The 17,683-nt window shown below is 36.2% G+C and overlaps 2 protein-coding genes and 1 pseudogene across 5 annotated transcripts in view; 2 read left to right on the top strand and 1 right to left on the bottom strand.

Moving 5' to 3' along the window:
• Positions 1-3,098, top strand: part of LOC306845372 (protein Shroom2-like) — a 42,564-nt gene extending 39,466 nt beyond the window's left edge. For both annotated transcript variants that reach the window (XM_079378133.1, XM_079378134.1), the window contains 3 exons: positions 470-650; positions 745-1,017; positions 1,899-3,098. In XM_079378133.1, coding sequence (XP_079234259.1) covers positions 470-650; positions 745-1,017; positions 1,899-2,171 — 727 coding nt within the window. In that variant the 3' untranslated portion in view covers positions 2,172-3,098. The remainder of the gene's footprint in view (positions 1-469; positions 651-744; positions 1,018-1,898) is intronic.
• On the bottom strand, positions 72-16,973 carry LOC306845373 (putative claudin-24). 2 transcript variants are annotated; one of them, XM_079378135.1, is made up of 3 exons: positions 14,386-15,257; positions 12,318-12,472; positions 72-1,084 (listed from the first exon to the last, which is right to left on the bottom strand). In XM_079378135.1, exons 1-3 carry the CDS (start codon positions 15,039-15,041, stop codon positions 1,077-1,079), a joined length of 819 nt encoding a protein of 272 aa, XP_079234261.1. In that variant the 5' UTR covers positions 15,042-15,257; the 3' UTR covers positions 72-1,076. The 2 variants fall into 2 exon arrangements, with proteins under 2 accessions (XP_079234261.1, XP_079234262.1); XM_079378136.1 differs by lacking the exons at positions 72-1,084; positions 12,318-12,472 and adding an exon at positions 16,911-16,973 and having other exon boundaries at positions 14,116-15,318.
• LOC306844753 (claudin-34-like) lies at positions 4,329-7,275 on the top strand (annotated as a pseudogene). Its single transcript, XR_013785990.1, has 3 exons — positions 4,329-4,441; positions 6,148-6,364; positions 6,677-7,275. The product of XR_013785990.1 is annotated as a claudin-34-like (transcript).
• Positions 16,974-17,683: the final 710 nt, after the last annotated feature.

Below are 17,683 nucleotides of genomic sequence, written 5' to 3' on the forward strand. Positions count from 1 at the left end.
CTTTAATTATAAACCTATCCAGAAGAAAGACAGATTGAATTTGTATGTTTGTTCCGTTTATTTATTTTTTTAATCAGAAAGTCAGGGTTGCTGTTGAGCCCTACCCATGTGGTTTTAATTTAAAAAAAAAAAAATCAGAGAAAGGTATTTAGTGAATATTTAAATTGTAGCCTGTCCAATTCTACTTCCTCATTCAAGTTATGATTCATAAGCATGGTTTATTTTTCTTGCAGATCTGGGGCAATCTGGCAGACTTTGTGTAAATCTGAAGTCACTGAAACCGAATAGCAAAAATAATTATTTTTAAAAACTATCATATCTGCCTTTGTTTGGGCAAACAGATAAACCCACCTCAAACTCACATCACTGTTTGTTTGTTTTTGTCACATGTAATTCTGTTGCGTTTGGATCCATTGTTTATGTTATGATCAATTTATGTTTCTCATAAAAGCCATCTGTGGGTTTTCAGGAAAGAGGAGGACAGCCTGGTGGCAGCCACTGCTTTAGTGTCTAATTCAACCTACTACAGTACATCTGCACCCAAAGCAGAGCTGCTGATTAAGATGAAGGACATGCAGGAGCAGAGTGTGGAACACAACTCAGAGGAGGAGCTAGAGGAGGACAATGAAAGCGATCTTGCCAGCAAGAAGGTACTAACATGCTGTAGCAAAACATCTGTAATACAATCAGATACTTCTTACTAGTCCATAGTATCAAGTAACTTTGTCCTTGTTTTTCTTGCAGCATGAGCTGATTGATAGTCTCAGCAAGAAGTTGCAGGTGCTGAGGGAAGCTCAGGAGAGTCTACAGGAGGACGTGCAAGACAACAATGCTCTTGGGGAGGATGTGGAGGCCATCGTCCAGGGTGTCTGCAAGCCTAATGAACTCGAAAAGTTCCGTATGTTCGTTGGTGATCTTGATAAAGTGGTCAACCTTCTGCTGTCTCTGTCTGGACGCTTGGCCAGAGTAGAGAATGCCCTGAACAGCCTGGAGGAAGACGCTTCACTGGAGGAGAGGGTGAGAATGAGGGATTTGGGAAAGCAGGACTGATGTTGTGGGGGAATGACTGTCCAGAATTAACAGGCTGAAAAAGAACACAGAATATTATGAAGGCTCCAGCATTAACATAAACGTAGCATGTTATGCCAGAGATATGGCCTACTGCTGACACAGACGAAACTGCTTTGAGTCCAGCTCACATCACTTCCAGATCCTGTTTTTTTGGGGTTTTTTTGTCCCCTATCCTTTACTCTTTCCTTACAATCTTAATCCGTAGAGCCTTAAATTGGTACTATGGAAAATGGTAATAACTGAGTACCATGGTATAAATTACATTACTATTCTAGTATCATAGCTTTTATATAGATTTAAACGGGCTACCAGATCATTAAATTGCACTTATCTGTATATAGATTCATGTTTTGTGTCCTATACACACACACGTAGAGAGAGCAAATTAAGAATATAAATAGCTAATAATCATTATTAATGATTTAAACTAACTTTTTGTCTTTATTTATATGTTTGTGAAGTTTTTGCATTGTTTTTGAAAGAAGTATTTTATGCTCACAAAGGCTGCATTTATTTGATCAAAAATACAGTAAAAACAGTAATATTGTGAAATATTACAGTATAAACACTGTACACTGTCCACACACACACATATATAATATACACACACAGACACACACATAATATATACACACACACACACACACACACATATATAATATATATACACATATATATATATATATATATATATATATATATACATACATACAAACAAACAAATATTCATGGCCAAAAACTTTTACAAGGTGCTTTGCATTTAAAGATAAAAGAATGATTTTGATTGAATTATTCTTTTATTGAAAATGTTTATCATGTTTCTGCAGCGTACACTGACAGAGAAACGCAAACTGCTGATCCGTCAACATGAGGATGCCAAGGAGCTGAAGGATAACCTTGACAGGAGAGAGCGGGTCGTCTACGACATCCTGGCGAGCTACCTGTCAGAAGAGAATATGGCTGACTATGAGCACTTTGTGAAGATGAAGTCTGCCCTTATTATTGAGCAGCGCAAGCTCGAGGACAAGATCAAACTGGGGGAGGAGCAGCTCAAGTGTCTGATGGACAGTCTCCCAATGGACCAGAGGACAACCAACTGAGGACTTAAAAAACAGTTTATGCAGTGATCCAGAGCAACTCGCTTGGCGTCACCCTAAATAACAGGGTTCCAAAGCAGTACTTAATGTGGTCCATTTACTGCCAATGGAATTGCATTCTGGTCATATATTGAGTGCTTCTTGTCTGCCCCAGCAGACAGCATTTTGGCAAGACTCATGAAGACTGTGAAAGTGCTGGGCACTTTTAGATCATGATTTGACCAAATCACCTATTAGCTGATCTTATACTTTCATGACGTTTCAATGTTACACGACCCATAGAATTATATGGTGAAATAATCATTTTTAAAGACGCTTTTAATTTTTTCCCCCACTTCTGTTTCAAAAGATCAAGCCCTTTTTGCACCAATGTGCTCTCAAAACTTGACAACTCTGTATGTACATGCCATGGTCACTCACTGTGCTGTATCTTTTTAACCACTAGAGGGCAATAAAAGACGCCTGAACGCCAACACAAAGTCTTGTGATTCAAAGAGACACTTAAATCCCGGTGGCATGAAGCTTTGCACATGTGAGCTGTTTCTATTTACACAAGGAGGTTGTAATTAACTTCCGAAAGTGACTTTTTGATGGTGCATTATTTCAAATGACTTGTCACTATTCTGGTCATAATAAAAATAATTCAGTGATATTTTTACTAATTTATTTTAGCCTTTTGAATCTTTGTATATAACTAGAACAGGCTAGAATTTTACTCCCTCGCTTCATTTTAGCCAAGCAAACTACCACTTTAGTCTGAATGCTTTTTAAAGATGAATGTATGATATATCACCATACAATGCATTGTAACATCAGAATTAGGATTGACTAAGTATTCTGCTGTTTAAAGAATCTAAGAGACAAACAATATAATATTATTTCACTAAGGATTCAGTGCTTGTCTATAAAATACCAGCTGCCTTTTACTCCATGTCATGTGTGTGTCATTTATAATTTAATCTGTAAGATATTTGTGGTTTCATGTTTTATGTGGTCAGAATAGACTCAAAATGCATAAATATCGGAGGGAAAAATGCATCATATTCCAGTCTAAAATCTCCTGAACATTTACACAGCAATTTACACAACATGTAATATAGTAAGTAGTAACAATTTTGCAGATAGATAATGAAAAGCAGCGTCATGAGTGTATTAACTTTGTTCCTCATAATTATTATATTTCAGTTTCAAACAAATCTTTTTCAGAAAAGATACATTGCATAGAAAAAACAGCATGTATTACTTGATCGTCATGTTGAATTTAGCCGATACATAACTGGCTCCGATTCCACAAATATGTGGATTTTAGCTGCTTTACCAATGACATTGTTTTAGAGGGTTTTTAAAGCATGCAATGAATGCTTTCTTTCATGCCACAGCTCAGGATGGTCACTATTACTTTATTATGACGCTTTAAGACAACGATGCAGTGTGATATAAATTCATCGTTTCCGATACAATTGTAGAAATGGCAATTATTGTTTTTTTTTATCTGAAAAGCTCTGATCACCTAATATTTAACTAAAGATAGCCTTGCCTAAAGTCTTATTCCCTTGGCCAATCAGGAAAGAGACTTTGACATGTAAAACTCACCTGATATTGGTTGAGAAAAACAATGGCGGAACTTACATAATATTATGGCATTCATATTTCAACATAATTACAAACGTATTATTTTAAAATCTGAAAACAGTAACAGAAATATCTACACTAAAAATGCATGCGCAGCTGGAGCAGCGTGAAAAAATAGCCTACGTGATTTAAGATGAAGAAACTAAAACAATATTATGCGATTGTTGTCAAGTTTTATTGATAATTTGAAAAATATTAAAAATAATCCGTTAATTCTAGGCATACCTAGATTTAACACAGAATGTGGCCTACTTGTGTTTACTGATCAAACGATGCAAATAACACGTTACATTATTGTGAATACATGTACAGATTGAGGGACGTTCTCAACGAATATTCACCTACGACATGTTCAACTGACCATCTGGGATAGACCGAACCAATACACAAGTTTATGGTAACAGTAGGCCTATGCTATAGGAACTTTTCATTGTTTTGCATTGAACCTCCCCGCCCTCTTATCCATTTATTGGATATGCTGCAGTAATCATTAACCACAGTTGTGTTTGACTTGTTCTTGTCAGTTCACAAAGTTGTCGTTTCCACTAGTTTCGTTTGAGTGGCACAGGTAAGGAATTCTGTATTTTAGATGAAGCGATTTACAGTTTAGAAGATCCTCCGGAGCTCAAAACATTTCACAGGTAAGCATGAGTTTGTGTTTTATGTATTGACATTTCGATGGATGTATATTCAGCCTACTTTATCAATCGGCTTTACACAACTGTTCACTATAAATATTCAATTGTGGATAACAAGAGCTTGAGAAACTGCTGGAAATAGCGAAAGGGTCATATTAGGTCATAGAACAACTGAATTTGCTCAATACATTTTACAACAATAAATATGACATATTTTGGCTATATAATATATTAGGCAGAAATATCGGGGAGTTATTTACTGGGGGTGGGGGTTGGCAAAGTGTTAAGGAAATCAATTCTCCAAAGCTCTATGAATTTGTTGCCATCTCTGATTCCTGTGCGTGAAAAGATTATTGTAAATGACCTTTCAGCTTATCCTGGAACATTCCGCAACCCCAGGTGTGCAGGGAGCCAAGCAGGAAATATTAGTGCTCTCTCTCTCTCTCTCTCTCTTTTCTTGTCCTCTTCTTCCTCCTCTGCTTGGTCTCAAATGCGTAGCCTTATGCTTGACCTTCAATGCAGTGTCCTTTTCCTCCCTCTGGAAACATCGCTCGTCACCACAATTTTTTAAACACTACATGTGAAAAGCATTTTCTTCAGTCTGAAATGTTTGCTTGACATTGACCTTCTGTGTCCAAAGGAAGCACTTTGTATATTCCAGCCATTTACTTGTTTTGTGAATTGTCAAGAAGGCTGTGGCACTATGGGATGCAGGTTTCATTCTGGCTTGCGTCATGTCCCTGTCCCATTCCCCTCACCTTCTTCCTGTATTGTCCTGTTTTCTCTTTATTGTCATATTGTTAAAGGTACAAAAGTCCAAAGGGGGTGTTGGTGATCCATGGAAAATTTCCATATAAAGTTTAACATTTATTTTATACTGTATTTCTAGTTTGTGATGACTGGTCGGAAATTATTTGATGATTAACTGTTTTTTTTTTGTTTTTTTGACAACCCTGGAAAAATAATCATATCCTTTTCTACAGCTTTCAATAGAAAAATGCCTTTGTTACATTTCTTAAAATCAATTAAATATTTTCCAAATAATATTTTACTCTCTTTTGGCAATTATTTCAGTTTTTTTTTTGCTTTAGTACAATTACAATATAAAAGTCAATTGTTTACTTTTGTTATACTTTTTATTATTTTGAACTTAATGATTTTAATTCATTCATTTTGTCTACATAATATCATGCTTACTATTTTTCCGACACAGTACAAATGCATTTTTACATGAAAATATGCTCTACCATTTAATGGTTTGGTTGTAAGATTTTTTAAAGCATTTTTTAAAAGAATTACTTTATATTGATAACTGTTTTCAGCAGTCGTTACTCCTATCACCAGTGTCACATAATTCTTTTCTAATTTCCAATATGCTGATTTGGTGCTCGTGAAACATTTCTTATCACGTCGACAACAGTTTTTTTTTCTTTCATATAACCTATATATAAATAGTAAGTCCAAAAGAACAGCATTTTAAATATATGTTTTGTAACAGTGTAAAAATATTCACTTTTTTATCAAACTAATGCTGAAAAAAAATGTACTGATCCCAAACTGTTGAATGGTACTAGTTGCTGTTGTATTTTAGGAATGGGGGCCCCTAGTGTATTGATTTGAGGGGTTTTTATGCAATTGACAAATGTTTCTTAGTTCTCGCTATCGCTTTTTAGGTTAAAATAGCTTTTTTATTTTCTCTAATCTAACAGAAGTGGTGTGACTGCGATGTAGCCATGCTCCTGAAGGACAGTGTGCAGACCTGAGGAAATAATCATCACCACCTGGTGTCAAGGACTCAGCAGTTTTAGCAATGGCTTACCTTTCCCAGTCAGTCCATTGGCAGTTTGCGGGTCTAGTGCTTGGGTTTGTAGGATGGATAACGACAGCCTCTGTTTCTGGGGTGAACGACTGGAGGATTAACATCCCGTGGTAACTAGGAATGACAGAAGCTACAGTCTGGATCCAACCCTTAAATGATCTGAGATGACCGAACACCTGAGAAAAGATAATGCCAACCCCTCAGAGGACCTCAGAGGATGCCAATGCTCAGACAACATACAGAATTGCCAAATTTTGCCGTAAGTTAAATATATTAATATATTAAATATAAATATATTGTGGAAACTTAAATTCCTGTAGAGCTGCTTTGCAACGATTTGTATCGTAAAAAGCGCTATACAAATAAACTTGACCTTGACCTTGAATATGGTACGTGGACAATCAGACAGTCATCACCAGAGGATTTGCCTGGGTGGGAGTGTGGCGGGTCTGTTTCAACAGCCACATTTTGGATTCGGCTGAGATCTGCAAAAGCATCAGCCTTACAGATTCTTTCACTCCACCAGAAATAGCAGCCGCCCAGGTAGTTTGCATGGTTGCTGTTGGCGTGGGGGTGCTCGTGATCCTAGGGGCGGGACATGCGGTGAGAAATGCCATCTTTGGGGTTAACAACAGGCGTGTCAGTTTGACCTTTGTGATGGCAGGTTCCTTGTTCTGGTTAACTGCAGCGTGTTCGCTGGTCCCCGTCTTTTGGAATATGAATTCTGTGCTGGCGAATCTCACTAAAGACTTCCCTGCCTGACTTCTACTTGCCTTCTGTTCCAGTGAAACAGGAAGTGGGTCCAGGGATTGGGATTGGGATCGGTTCAGGTTTCCTGCTCATTGTAAGTGAACTACTCTTAATGCGCTGCAGGTATCCCAAAACCAAAATGCCTAAGAGTGGAAAAACAGGACATTTTGACAACAATCCAAGGGATGAAGGCGTCCTTGGTGTAATTAAAGAGAATATGTGATCAATCCAGTTTATGAATCAGAGAAGCTTTAATAATTAATTAAAGGTGCCTCTCTATGGAAGCACGTTGAAGGCTCTAAACACAGTTTCTTAACTTGTATTACTGAGGACCCCAAACCAAACCAAATATCTAAATACGGTATATTTAAATGAATTTAATATAGTTATAATATGTCTATAACACTGGACTTTACAAGTTGTCGTCTTATTGTTACATAATGTGAAGGGCACACAATGCTGTAAGAGTATACTCACTTAAATGTCTGTAATGTATGCATTTACCACAGTTTAAAAAGCTTGGGGTCAGTAAGATTTTTTAATGTTTTTCAAAAAGTCAATTACGCTCAACAAAGCTGCATTTATTTGATGAAAAATATGATAAAAACAGCAATAAAAAAGTTGTCTAATTTAATATATATATTAAAAAAATTGGTCTTTGGGTTATTCCTGTGATGTAAAGCTGAATTTTCAGCAGCCATTACTCCAGTCTTCAGTGTCACATGATCCTTAAAAGAGTTAATATTTTTGTGGAAACCGTAGTACTTTTTTTTTGGATCCTTTAATAAATAGAAAAAAAAAATCTTACTGACCCAAACTTTTAATAGTGTGTGTGTATTTGTATAAATAAAATGTATGTAAAAATGTACATTTATTATTCTAATTAATATAATTATTATTTTAAAGTAAAAGTGATCTTTGGCTCTCATTTGATTAAAAGTGCAGTGTGAACTATTTTCTGTTGTTGTTAAGACTCAACATACATTCATCTGCCACTAAAAGCTGTTCGTGCAAAATATCTTGAATTTGATGTAAGATATGATTTAGCTGACTAAGAGTGGATCTTTGAGCGGGGACAAGGTGATTTCAGAGGAAATAACCCCTGCCATGAGTGGAATGAACTTTACTGTTATTTCACAGCTTGATACTTGCCCTTATTACTGTGTTTTTCAGCACCCCCCATGGGCTTTGAGTTTGTTACTTGCCAACATTTAATCTTGTTAAAATTGAACATTAATTTTGACAAATCCCGCTGGATATTACATGATTTTCTTCTATTATAAAACCACATAATCCCTCTGATAACTCGACAAAGGGAAATAATTTCTTGCCAATTAAAGGGGCTTTTGTTTTCTGTGTAAAGTTCACTAGTCCATTGAGGTCGCTTTAGGAGTTTTGATGGTTTATCCATCTAAAACACCCAAACATGTACACACAGAAGAGGTGTTAAGGTTCATAATAATTGTGGCTGGAGAATTTGTCTGCCAGGATGGACTCGCTTGGCCACTGGCGATTTGACATGTATTGTTCTGAGAAAGAGGTGAAAGAAACGTCCTGACAGAGAAGAGCCAAGACCCCATGCTGAGACGAACGCATTGTCTTAGAGAGGGCAGCTATAGCACAAACACATTTCTGCTCTCATGTGACCGAGAGTGGGGCGGGATGTTGGGGGAATTAAACAAGCTTTTATGGCTCTCAGTATGAAACCTCCTTTACAACAGTCTGCTATATACTGGCAGACAACACAAACGGCCTGTGCCTCAAAAGGATGCAAGAGTGATATCAAAACAATAGTTTCTTTACTGAAAACCTTTGTGCAGCGTATGAGCCGTGTGACATTAACACTTCTCATATTATCATACATACTGTGATAAGAAAGTAAAAACAAAGGTGAATGGCAATGAACAATATCATTGTTATATTGAACATATCAACTTCATTGAACAGTATTATTCCCATATTAGAGTTCAGCAAAATCATGACAGATAAAACAATAAACTTGGAGTGTTTTTCTCTCTCTCTTTTTTTTTTTTTTGAAGATTAAAAATGTTCTTTGTTGTGGAATAAAAATAATTCCATTGATTATTATATTTTTAGAAGGAACAGTTTTACTTTCTCTAATTGCTCCAAATTGAATCACTTTTTTCATGGACAATCTATGAGGACCAAAGGCTGCATACTGTCCCTTTGGTTTTTAAAGTGCTTAATTAAAGTTTAACTGCTTTATGGATTATAAAGTGATTACAGATGAGAGTAGATCAAAAGCAAATATTATGAATATCTCTGTACAGTCATTTAGCTTGTGGACATCAATTGTGTCTGTCTTAACCCTTTCTACAGCCATCTTTACCAATTACTATAGAACATATTTGGAGAGATAATAATTATAAACAATAAATTGAGCCATTTCCAATTTGCACCATTCTTGCTTTGTTGTGTTTATTTGTTGATGGATGGATGGATCAATCGATGAATCGATGGATGAATTGATCGATCGATGGATTGATTGATTGATCGATTGATTGATCAATAGATTTATCAAATCAATTGCATTAAAAAAATTATTACATTCAGTTGCATTTAAAATTATTATTATTGTTAAATATGCTTATAGACTATGAAAAATAGTTAAATAATAATAATTTTTAAAAAATTAAGCACAACTTTTTTTTATAATTCAAAGTGTTAATAATTCAAGGTGCTAGACTGTTACGCAGTTTTGGTGAATTGTGGGTGTGTACTGCAGGGTGTGTTGTGTGATAATTTGCTGGGTGTGCATGTGATCACACCGGGTGTGTTGTGTGATCAGCACTGCTGTTGCAGAGTGGCGTTGTTGTTGTTTTTTTGGCATCAGATTTTCACCTGTTAGAAACCATTGGTATTTTTAGACAATCTAGTTATTTATTTTAAGTATCTCCACTGGCCTTGAGCTTCAGCTTGTATCGCTACACAGAGGTCATCTTACCCTCTGCTGTTCTCTTCTGCCCTTTTGCATAGCAAAGCAACTAAGTAAAGGGTATAAACTCAAATGAGTAACAGCAATAATTAAGGACTTGATGGTATAATTTTACTTGAGGACATTCATTACAAGTCTGTATACTAAACCCGCTGAACAGATTTTTAATTTTTTTTCCCAGGGAGTGTTCATACACATAAATGCTTGCACAAAGCAGGTTATCCAAGCTTTTACAAGCTTGTATACAGTATATATATATATATATATATATACATATTTAATAAATCTATTTTATACTAGGTACAAAAAAGTGAAACACTCAGCACCGTTTGGACAAAAATGTCCCCATTGAAACCCATTAAACTGCTATTTTTAATCGCAGTGTCGTTTAACTGTAAAATGATGCAATTTTTTTTAATAGGCTTTCATTCTGTTGGCAAGGCTTCAAAATGTTTTTTTGTTTGTTTTTTTTACTATTTTTTACCAGATGGTGCCATTTTTTCAGGTTTGGTCTATAAAGGGTCTATAAAGCAAATACTTGCTTTATTCCTGTTTTCTGCTTCTGCATGTTATAGAGCCAATTGGATAAATAATGTAGCTATAATTGTGTGGATGTGTTGGTATAGATGTCATAGTGTGATTTGTATGTGTGTCATAAAAAAGAATTGTGTGTGTGTGCTTGTAATATTTGAGAAAGAAAAACTCTACTGTAAAAACTCTACATGTACAGTATTTGTGAAGCATTCGTATAGTTTGTATTTTTTATCTTCTATTTTTTAGTTTGTATAGGGTAATATTTATGTGAAGCATTCGTATAGTTGTATTTTATATCCTTTATTCTTTTAGTTTGTATAGGGTAAATATTATATATATAGTATACTTATAGTTAAATCTGTCAGTAGGTTAGTAGTGTATAGGTTTATAGTGCTTTTTACTTCATTGTTGTATGTCTGTATTTATGTAGCACCGTGGTCCTGCGAGACACGACATTTCGTTCCACTGTATGTCCCCACATGTAGCGGAATGACAATAAAGCTCAACTTGAACTTGAACTTGAACTTAAATCACAAATCCAAGCACTGTGTGCACCAGCAGAGTTTTGCTGGCATCTAATGGGGAAAATTTGGTACTGCACCCAAACAAAATCTTACTGAGAGCTCATTTTTTGAGATATCAACCTCAAATTTTGAACACAACTTGTTTAGATTTATGACTTTGATTTTCTAGCAGGTTTAGAGTTCAACATGTTTCACATATAAAATATTCATAAAATAAAATATAAAATATTGTTCATAAATCATTTTCATAAACTTAAACCTGTATAACTGTTTTTTTTTTTTGGTATCACTTTTTAAACTTTTTTTTACTTCAGCAATAATCTGCCATGGGTCTTCTTTAAAATGAGACCAAACTTAAGTCTGTGCTCCCAAGCTTCCAATTTTTATTTTAAAACAGTAGTCTTTCTTTGAAACAGGTACCTTTTCTAGTTTGATAAAGTGATTTTAAACAGTTTTGTAACATTTCAAAGATTATGTTAGGCATATAGCCCCAGTTTCACAGACATGGCTTAAGGCTAGTCCCAGACTAAAATGCATGTTTGAGCTGTCTCAACCGAAAATATCATGCTCTGACATATCTTAAAATATTATGTATAGATATTATAAATATTATATATTATATGTAAAATAAAATAGTTCTGTCTCAAGATGCACACATGTACGACTTCTATGGCATTTTTATAAAATCTGCTTAAATATCTTAATTTAATTTAGGCCTAGTCCTGGTTTAAGATAAGTCTGTGAAACCGGGCCATAGTGTGTTTAAATTGTAATAAATTGCAATTTGCCATCTCTTTAATATGCTGCAACTGCACGTTCTTGGAACATAATTCCGAACCTGGGAAGATGCTACAAGCTGTTTCCTAAAATAAATAATTTATTTATTTGTTTGTTTGCTAATTGAAAAAGGGTCAAATTATGTTAATAATAGGTTTGACAGCTTCACAAGAAATACATAAGTCAACTACAATCAAATATAAAGAGAACGCATTATTTTGAAGAAATAAATGAAAAATAAATAAAATAAAGAGGATTAATGTTTTTTGCTGATTTGTGGCTACTTTTTGCTGAAAGGAACAACAATCAGTGATAATGCAGCAAACATATTTATATTTGTTTTGATTATTGTTCTCAAAAGAACAAAATATTAAAAGGAGAATTGTACAAGTGGAAGTGTATGTTTTCTGTGTATGAGCTAGCTTTTTTCCATCTTAATGAATGTTTTCTCAAAGACAGAGTCATCTTCATGTAGAGATGTGATTATTTGGTTAAGCTCTACCTGGGATGGGACTGTACCTGTTGCAGTTTTCTGGAGGAAAGGAGCTCCCCCGTCTGCTCCTAACCTGGTCAAATCAGAGTAATGATGGAGAGGAGGAGGCAGCACTGTTTGGCATTCCTCAGAGGGCATGCTGCTCGTTAGAGTCTTCATTAAACACAGCTTAGACTCCATTCTGATAGCGAGACCATCAGAGACAATTACACTCAAGCAGGCATTTATATTGCCATTAGCTCACCTGACTGAACACACACCAAATCTGATTTTCTTCCATTCATCCCTTTTGTACTCTTGTTTGAAAAGTATTTCAGGAAAATAAAATACAATAAAATTAAATTCAATAAAACTGAATTTTTATTGTTTTTCTAAAAATTAATAATCAATTTAATAAAAAAATGTTATGTTGAAAACAGCTGAGTAGTTTTTTTTGTTTTCTTTGATGAATAGAAAGTTCAGAAGAACACTATTTATCTGAAATGGAAATCTTTTTTGACATTATAAATGTCTTTATCATCTTTTGATCAATTTAAAGCATCATTGCTAAATAAAAGTATTAATTACTGACTCCAAGCTTTTGAATGGTCTAGTGTATAATGTTACAAAAGCTTTTTATTTCAGGTAAATGCTGATCAACACAATAATCCCACAACTGCTCATAAATAAACTAAACCTGCTGGGCCTTAACAATTCCCTTTGTAATTGGATCCTGGACTTTCTAACTGGAAGACCTCAGTCAGTCCGTGTCGGCCACAACACCTCGAGCACCACCACACTGAGCACAGGTGCCCCACAAGGCTGTATGCTCAGCCCACTGCTCTTCACACTGCTGACCCACGACTGCACTGCCAAGTTCAGCTCCAACCACATCATCAAGTTTGCTGATGACACAACAGTGGTAGGTCTCATCAGCAACAACGATGAAACGCACTACAGAGAGGAAGTGGCACAGCTAGCTGAATGGTGTGGCACAAACAATCTGTCCCTCAATGTGGAGAAGACAAAGGAGGTTGTGATGGACTTCAGGAGAAACTCCATTGACCACCCCCCACTGACCATCGACAGCTCGACTGTGGAGAGAGTCAGCAGCACTAAATTCCTGGGGCTGCACATCACAGAGGATCTCACCTGGACCACCAACACCATGTCACTCTCCAAAAAGGCACAACAGCGCCTACACTTTCTCCGCTGGCTGAAAAGAGCAAGTCTCCCTCCACCCATCCTCACCACATTCTACAGAGGCACCATTGAGAGTGTGCTGACCAGCTGCATCACTGTCTGGTACGGGAACTGCATTGCTGCTGACCGCAAGACCCTCCAGCGGACAGTGAACACAGCTGCAAAGATCATCGGTGCCCCTCTTCCCTCCATCCTGGACATTTTCCTTACACAATGCTCCAGCAAAACCAACAGCATTGTGAAGGACTCCACCCATCCCTCCCACAGTCTCTTCCAACTCCTACCATCAGGAAGATGGTACTGGAGCATCAGAGCCCGCTCCGCCAGACTGCTCAACAGCTTTTTTCCCCAGGCTGTGAGAGCCCTAAACTCAAATCACCCACCCCCCTCTGAAACCCCATGCAAACCCCTACCTCCTGAAACATGGAGGTTCATGTGACACTGAAGACTGGAGTAAAGATGCTGAAAATTTAGCTTTGAAATCACAGGAATAAATTACATTTTAAAATTCTAATAATATTTTGTACCTTTTACGCTTTTCTATACTAGTTATATGTATATATAATATGTATATTAAAGCATACAATATCTGTGAACAAAATTCCGCAAAATGACAAGAAAAAAAATACTGTTGTCTTTTTTATCAATCACTACATCTCTATTAAAGCAACTGAAAATTTATTGCAACTTTTCAATAATAATGCATTACTGATAATACAAATAATCAAATAGACTACTCAGATATTAAAGGATAAATGCATCATAATAATGCTTTACCTGTTTCAAGAGTTTGATTGATGGATACACTGAATGTAAGTATAAAAAAGTTCCAGAAGATATTATCCAAAAGTTTTTTTTCCCTGCTCCATCAACATTAATAGGCATTACACAACAAAAGTACTTCAAACATACTCAGAGCGTTTTCTTGAACCATCGATAGTTCTGATCTCCTGCCTTTGACGGTGATACACCAGATGTGGTTCACTGTCTCTTGAGTCAGAGCAAGAGGCGAATAACAGCACGGCTGCCACAATGTCAAGAAGTCCAGCAGCCCAACCGATGAACAGCGCGTCCCCAAACTCTGAACGTGGCACCACATGAGGTACGGTTTCATCAAAGAACTTAATTACAATATCGTGAGCGATGTAGGAGACGGGAAAAAGCACAAACAATCCAGCGATGCATAAAAACACACCAGCCGTGATCTTCAAACCTCGCTTGGTCCTCCGTCCCTCCTCACTCTTACAGCAGTTGATCTGACTCATGGCAGGGATGGCGAGGAGAAGTCCGAGAAGACATGAGGCATCCGAAACGCACATCAGAACACGGGCCAGCATAAACTTGGGATCGAGGCCTAGGATAGTATCATAGGGGCGACACTCCGTGCCAGCAACCTCCTGGATCACGCAAGCCTCCCAAAGCCCTTGTTCGTAGCTCTCCATGCCCAGTAGTTCAGTGGAAAGTGACAGCCATTGAGGCATGATGGTGGCTGCCAACGAACAAAACCAGCCGCCCATCCCGATCAGCATCCCAAGCAATTCCAGAAACACCGTGCATGGGTTTGTCATGGTTACCTCTCACTACCGTGTCCCTCTCGGGGTCTGATGGCCCTCAGGTTTGGCTGGCACCTCAAGAACCTTCTCTCGATGAGATGGAATGAGAGAGGAATGGAGGAGAGAGCGACAAGAACACCTTGGATCCAGATACTGTAGAGTTCTGCTTGCAGGTTCTTCGCAGTCCGTCGGACTTCAGTAAGAGGAACTCATCATCCTAGCATAAGAGGTAGAGGAAATGTGCACATGGGGAGAGAGGGCACTCAAACTTTAGGCCCTGCCCTCTAGGATCCTAGAGAGAAAAAGAGAGATTCTTTTTATTCAAACCCTGGTCTCAGGAGGACACCAAAGGCCACACGGGATGCCATTAAACTGTAGACAGGATGCCATTAAATTCTGATTGTTTTCATTTTGAAGGGACAAACTGATGGGTTTACTACGTCATTACAGTTTGTTTGTATCTTTTCATTTGGTTTCCCTGCTATCAGCAACAGCACTTGCCGTAGAGGTTGCCATGGGGAAAAGAGAAAGGAACATTTTCACTGTTTATTAAGTTTTTTTCAAGGAACGAATGGGTGCCAGTGCCTGGCAGTCTATTCTTTGATGCAAAGAAGAGCACGCCAAATATGCAACGTGTACCTAACTAGGGATCTTTGATGCCTGCCGACTATAACTCCTCCACTGTTATTTTTAAATTGGAGAAATAAAAATTTGCAGTGAGGGCTATAAAGGAAAAAAGTTATCTGCCTTATTTTATTTTATTATGTTATTATTTTAATTTATTTCATTTTATTTCATTTTATCTGAACTATTTAGCATGTTTTCTTTTTTAATTGGTTTTCATTCCAAATTATACTATAAACAAAATGCTGAAGGGAGAAGTTAAAAATGAACATGCATTAGAAAATTTCATGATTCATTTCATTTACCCAGCATGGTTTGAGAGCATGAAGTGATTGGATGTGACCATATGTACAGATCACTGTCACAACTTTACTTATTTGATGTCTTAGAAATAGTGCAGAATCTTAAACATTTCTTTTCACATTAATTTATTAACACATTTAACTAAAGCAACTTCCACTGCATTCAGGGTAAATGTTTTGCCAGTACGTGCTTTCTCTGGGAATTGAACCCACAACCTTGTATTGTTATTGTCATGCAACAGCTGAGCTACAGAAACATTAAAAATGTTTTCCTGCTAATTTCAAGTTTTAAATTAGCCAGATTTTCAATGTAGCTCCAGACGTTACCTGTGAAACAATTCTCCAACCTTTCTGAATGGAAAGCAGAGTAAAAAGAACCTTTTTTTCAATTTCAAAGGTCTTACAATATGTTACCCTGGACCACAAAACCAGTCATAAAGGTAAATTTTTCAAAACTGAGATTTATATATCATATGAATAAATAAGCTTTTCATTGATGGATGGTTTGTTAGGATAGCCGAGATACAACTATTTATACTGAGAAAATCACCTTTAAAGTTGTCCAAATAGAAGTTCTTAGAAATGCATATTACTAATCAAAAATTAAATTTTTATATATTTAAGGTAGGAAATGTACAAAATATCTTCATGGAACATAATCTTTACTGAATATCCTGATGGTTTTTGGCATAAAAGTAAAAATTATAATTTTGATCCATACAATGTATTTTTGGCTATTGATACAAATATACCCGTGCTGACTGGTTTTGTGCTCCAGGGTCACATATCACTTGCAAAATCATTTTCATCTGTAGTATCTAACAAAAACTGTTTTTGACATATTTTACAAATATATCAGTGCAATAAACTTTGTGCAAGAAAACATTGTCTTTGATACTCATGTCACTATCTTGCTACGCATAAAAATGAATCAGTTATTCAAGGAAAAGAGTGTTACCTGAAGTGAGAGGCTGTCTCATTTGGTTTGAGATCTGGCTTCTGCAGCTTGTGAAATTGTGTTGAGCCAGACTTACAGAATGCCACGTATTGCAGTAGGAGGCAAAAGAAGAAATCTGTGACGCGATACAGTGGCTCTCCACAAACACATAATTGGCTCTCAACAAACACATAATTAACATACACACACTTTGTCTGAAAATTATGTTGATTACAGTTAGTTATCAACATTTGCAGTCAGATATGTGATTTTGTGATTTTATTTAATTAAATGTAATTTAAAAAAAAGCTTTCTTAGTCAAAGAATAGTATAATAGAATAGAATAAATGTATTTCAGTGTCTTATTGGCTTTTTCTCTCTTTCTAATATTTTATAGGCTACATTGTTCCAGTCAGAATGTACTTTTATTTATGATGACATTTAAATTGGTTTGACAGCATACACAGGCAAGTGCATCAGTTTGTAATGTTTTCACAGAGTAGCTTAATGTGTAATAGTGTGATGAGAAATGGAAACGGATGAGGAGGAGTATTGGAAAACAAAAGTTAGATTTATTTCATCCTACAGGAAATAGCGAGATAAGGACTACAATGATTAATTTAATTATTTATATTGAAATGGGTAAAGGTTTTAAAGTGTGTACAACTAAGGTAAGCCAGTGCAGTATTTCAGTGACTGAATAGGCTTAAAAATAAATTTTTAACACTAAGAATGTTCACAATATTGATTTGACAATAAATTGATTTGACAACTTTAAAAAAGGGAGAAAGAAA

Source organism: Barbus barbus (genome assembly GCF_936440315.1).
Source record: "Barbus barbus genome assembly, chromosome: 25".
NCBI lineage: Eukaryota > Metazoa > Chordata > Actinopteri > Cypriniformes > Cyprinidae > Barbus > Barbus barbus.